At 33.2% G+C, this 5,087-nt stretch overlaps 1 protein-coding gene across 1 annotated transcript; it reads right to left on the bottom strand.

Annotated features, from left to right (window-relative positions):
- Positions 1-3,619: 3,619 nt before the first annotated feature.
- Positions 3,620-4,775, bottom strand: LOC131615142 (uncharacterized). The gene has a single exon (XM_058886638.1). The coding sequence runs from the start codon at positions 4,489-4,491 to the stop codon at positions 3,871-3,873; it is 621 nt and encodes a 206-aa protein (XP_058742621.1). The 5' UTR covers positions 4,492-4,775; the 3' UTR covers positions 3,620-3,870.
- Between the last annotated feature and the right edge of the window lie 312 nt (positions 4,776-5,087).

Below are 5,087 nucleotides of genomic sequence, written 5' to 3' on the forward strand. Positions count from 1 at the left end.
TAGTAGCCATCATAGCTATGGCCTGATTGGGTTGAGTACCATCTTGATTCTTATCTTGCTGCACTGTAGCATTGTTAGTAGAGTTTGCTTGAGTGTTGGAGTTGTCTGGTGGAGCATAATTCTCATCAAAGCGATGCCAACAAGATGCCACAGCATGACCATATTTACCACACAGTTGACACGTAGGGCGCGTGCCAGTTGACTGTCATCCTCTTCCACCACGGCCTCTGCCGCGAGGGTATCTGTTGCCTCTTCCTCGGTTACCGGAGTAAGCTCCTCTGGAGCCATGACTCTCTTGTCCTGAATGAGCAAGATTCGCTGCTATTGTTGCAGCTGCCAATTCTTGGCGAAACTTGTCCAACTGTGCCTCTTGCACATATAAAAGTGCCTCAACATCACACAGATTCAGAGTGGTGGGGCTGCCATACATTTGCATCACGAATGGGTTATACTCTTCTGGTAAACCTTCAAGGATGGAATCAATTTGGTCTTGCTCTGTAATTGAATCACCAACTGCAAGGAGCGAATTAGCAATAGCCTTAATGCGAAGCACATACTCAGTGACTGTGCGATTGCCTTTCTTTGTAGATTTTAGCTCCACACGCAGTTGACGTACCCTAGCCTTCATCTGGGCATTGAAGTACTGATGAATTTTATCCCAAACTTCAAAAGCATGTTTACACGCAAGAACCCTAGGTAGAACAGATTCAGAGATCGTGGATAGGAGCCAGATAAACACAGCTTGATCTTGAACAATCCAGGCCTCATACTCATCAGAAACCGTACCTGAGAGACGATCTTGAGCTGTCTTGAATTTCAACGGAACTTGCGGATTTGCAACAATCTTGTGCATCTTCTGAGTGAGGATAACGCCTTCAACCTGCTGATTCCAGAGGAGATAGTTATTCTCCTGAAGCTTGATCGAAAGCTTTGGTCCGAAGGAATGAGAACCCTTGGAAGACGCAAAAATGGCCGCCAAATCTTGATTTTGCGTTGTGCCTTTGATCACAGAACCTTGTTGATCATCAGAATCCATGAGTGAACTTTGAAGGCGAAGGAGAAAGAGCAACGAGTGATTGGGTTTTAGGGGGAAGCGTGGTTGATCGTCACCGCGAATGATACCATGTTAGAGATGGATCTCTGATCTCATCTTGTAACAGAAAAGGGAAAGAGAAGTTTGTATGCAAAGAAGAAGAAGAAGTAAAATCTGAGTTGTATTATTCAGAGTAGAGCTGTAGTTTATATACAAGTTATCCAAAGTAATATAGCTAGCCACTCAGCAAAAGACACGTAGGCTAACTGAACTATAACTACCAACCAAAAATATATCACTATATACAATGGATAAAACTTAGTGAAAAACTATACTCCAATAGAGAGTGATACGAGTTTCATAATACTTGGAGAGAGAAAGTATACGTGTTTCTCAAAATTAAGAGAGAGAAAACAAGTGTATCTCAATTGAAGGCACGAGTCTTTTTTTAATGTTATATATTTACTATAGAGAAATAATAATATAATATAACAACTTGAAAAAATATTATTTGTAGTTGAAATTCACCATCAATCTATCATAACCTGATATTAACCGCACATATAGTTGGTAGCTAAATTACGGTAGCTAATCTGACATTTTCTTGTAGTGCGAGAACAATTTTTTTACCTTCTAAAAAATAGGCATTATAGAGGCAAAATATTTTAGTGTAAATAGATTGCAAATCTGCATACACAAAATATACAAATTCTCTAGTGATTCAATGATTTATATAGGTTTTTTCTTTACCCACCTTCCTATGGGGGTCACCCCAGCGAAAACCTCACTTTACCCTACTTCGGAAATGCATTTTCGAAATATTTTTTTTCTAAATTTTTCCAGAATTCGAAAATGCATTTCCGAAAAAATCCCAAAATTTGGGATTTTGATTAATTCGGAGATACATCTCCGAAAAAACAAAAAAAATTTAAAAATTCCAAAAATTAATTTTAGGATATTAATTAATTCACATATCATAAATTTGATATAATTTATGAGTAATGAATAATAATAATTATATATTTTAATATAATTTATGAATTATGAATAATAATTATATATTTATATTCTGATTCATATTTTAAAATTTAAAATAATTTTACTTACAAAATGAGTTATAACTTTTTATTTATATATTTATAATAATTATTATATATTTAAAAAAAATTAAAAAAAAAGAGTGTTTTAATTTATATATTTATGTAATAATTATAATAATTATTATATATTAATTATAAATATATTTATATATTTATATAATAATTATAAAAATTAAAAAAATGAGTGTTTTAATTTATAATAATTATTATATATTTATATATTATATATTTATATATTATATATTTATATATTTCACTTACAAAATTAATAATTATTATTATATATTTATATATTTCTATTCTGATTCATAATTAAAAATGAGTTATAATTTTTTATTTAGTTTAAAAAAATTAAAAAAAGATTTTGTCTTAATTTTATTTAGTGAATAAATTTTATATTTAACTCTATATAATTCAAAATTTACTTATGAAATTAAAATGTTTTTGATATATATAAGTTAGTAAAATAATTTTTAACTTTAAACTTATTTAGGAAATTTTGATTCACCTTGATTTTATACCTATTAATTGTATTGATTCACCTTGATTTTATACCTATTAATTATATTGATTCACCTTAATTTTATACCTATTAATTGTATTGATTCAACTTGATTTTAATTTTTTAATAATTATTGAATTCTTTCTGAAGTGTATATCTGAAACATTCCAAGACCAATTTGGTCTTGGAATATTTCGGATATGCATCTCCGAAGACACCTCTCTCCCATAAAAGGGTGTTTTCGGAAATCCATATCCGAAAACTCAAAAAAGGGGTGTTTTCGGAAATGCATCTCCGAAAACACCTTTTTTTCGTGTTTTCGGAAGTGCATTTCCGAAAACACATTTTTTTTCAATAAAAGTACGTTTTCAGAAATGTATTTCCGAAACAAGGGGTATTTTGGTAAATTCGCCAGAGGTGACTAAGAAGGTTAGGAGGTGGCTAAAGAAATTTCCTTTATATAACTCATATTTACTATTACTAATACGAATTAATTTACTTTTTGTTGCTTTTACTTAATCTATGTTTAATTCTATTACATTTTAAAATTCATGTATTAATAAAATTACTTGAATATTAAATCATGAAGGTTTATTTCCTAACCCATAATATTTCTTTCATTTTCCCATCTCTAGTTGTGGCATGATTAAGTGTTTTTTTTGTCAATCAAATATACATTCACTACAAGAAAAAGACTATTTAGTCAGGGGTTAAACTTAACCCCTCACAACTGTCAAAAACCCCTCACAAATCATAAATTTGTGAGGGATCATCCCTAGTTAAATAGGGGATTGCAAATAATTAGCGTGGAGTTTTCCACCTCACTAATTTAGCTTGGGGCTAACCCCTCGCAAATTGAAAATTCAAATTTAACTTATTTCAAGGTCATAGTCGTCGGCACAGTGCGCGCAGAGGTAGCTGCAGAGTACCGTGTCGGCATTTGACCATTGAATTTTTTCCCTCGACAATATAATCATTTTATCAAAAAAAAAAGTTACAAGCTCTATATACATATACGTTTACATTTTTTCAGGACGTATACATTTTTTTTAATGTTTTTGAGAGAGCTTTACAAGCCCATCTTTCTACGCAAAAACAAAAAACAAAAACCAAACAAAAAGAATTAAGGGGAGATGAATCGACATATATCTCGTTTCCATGCATGCATGCATGCACGTACAATTAAACAAAGAATGAAACCATAACACTCATGATCATTGCTATTAGCAAGCAGATCATAAGCCTAATGACCTCATACTTAACTCATTGTAACGATGGTCCACAACATCCATACGCTGCAACCTCATTTCTTGATAAAAATGAGCGATAAACTCATCAGCTTTTGCATCAATCATGTCATCACCATCATCCCCATAATTCTCACTACCCCTATTCACAATCTCTTCCTCTTTCTCCTCCTCAACCATTTCATTAAGTCCCACCGCCGAAGCGTATCGGCTACTAGCCGCCGATGCGTGTCGGCTACTCGCTGGAGACGGCGAATACGCAAGATGAAACCTATCCTCCTCCCCTTCATGATCATTAGCAGTTTCAACTACCACTTTCACATGTTTAAGATTACTCTGACCGTTGAGAATTTGCGGTGGAGATTTATTGCTTTGAAGATGCATAGGTCTCATGGACCCAACAAGCTTCCTCCATATGCTTCTCGACTCGTCGTCAACCGGGAGAATCGCTTTCGATGATTTACGAGAATGCCCTCGCATCATGAAGAGTGCAACCTTAAAGAAATTCTTTGATCGTTTGTTCTTGATGATGGCTTTTGGTTGAGGTTTTTCATCAAGGGTTGTGTTTGGATTAAAGTTAATGATTGCGTTTTCAACCTTTGTCTCCATTGAAATGAGTGTTAAAGGTTGAAGAAAGAGGAAGGTTGTATTAAAACTAATGTGATATTAATTAAAATTAATGTGACATTAATCTCACCTCACCCTGCGTTTTCCTGCAAAAAGCAGGGCGAGAATTTAAGGGAGCTTGAAATCAATCAAAGTGTGGTGAGAAAATTAGGAGACAAAAACAAGGTTAAATAATAATTAATTGTTGTTATTAAGAAAATTAGGAAAAATTGTTTGTTATATTGGTTTAAGAGACATGAAGACAGCAAAGCAGGAATATTCGTGTGAGGTTAAGTGTTGTTGTTAAGAAGAGGTTTGAAAGTTATGTGGGAACGCACGGTTGATTCTTAGAATGACTATTATAGCCTCTTAATGGAGATTGTTGTTTGGATGAATCTAATGTTAGTATACAGAAGGGTGGATAAAATAGTAATTGCATAGGATGGGGTTTTGCGGGTTTTTAGGCGAAGGATTGTGGTGCAAAGAGGGAAAGGTGTTTGTTTTGGGAGGATGTTGTAAATGCTAACGTTAATTTATGTTAACATGAAATGGGATTGCAAGAAAAAAATTATTTATTTTCATAGTATAAAAAAAGAAAA

The sequence above is a fragment of the Vicia villosa genome, linkage group LG1 (genome assembly GCF_029867415.1).
Source record: "Vicia villosa cultivar HV-30 ecotype Madison, WI linkage group LG1, Vvil1.0, whole genome shotgun sequence".
Taxonomy (NCBI): domain Eukaryota; kingdom Viridiplantae; phylum Streptophyta; class Magnoliopsida; order Fabales; family Fabaceae; genus Vicia; species Vicia villosa.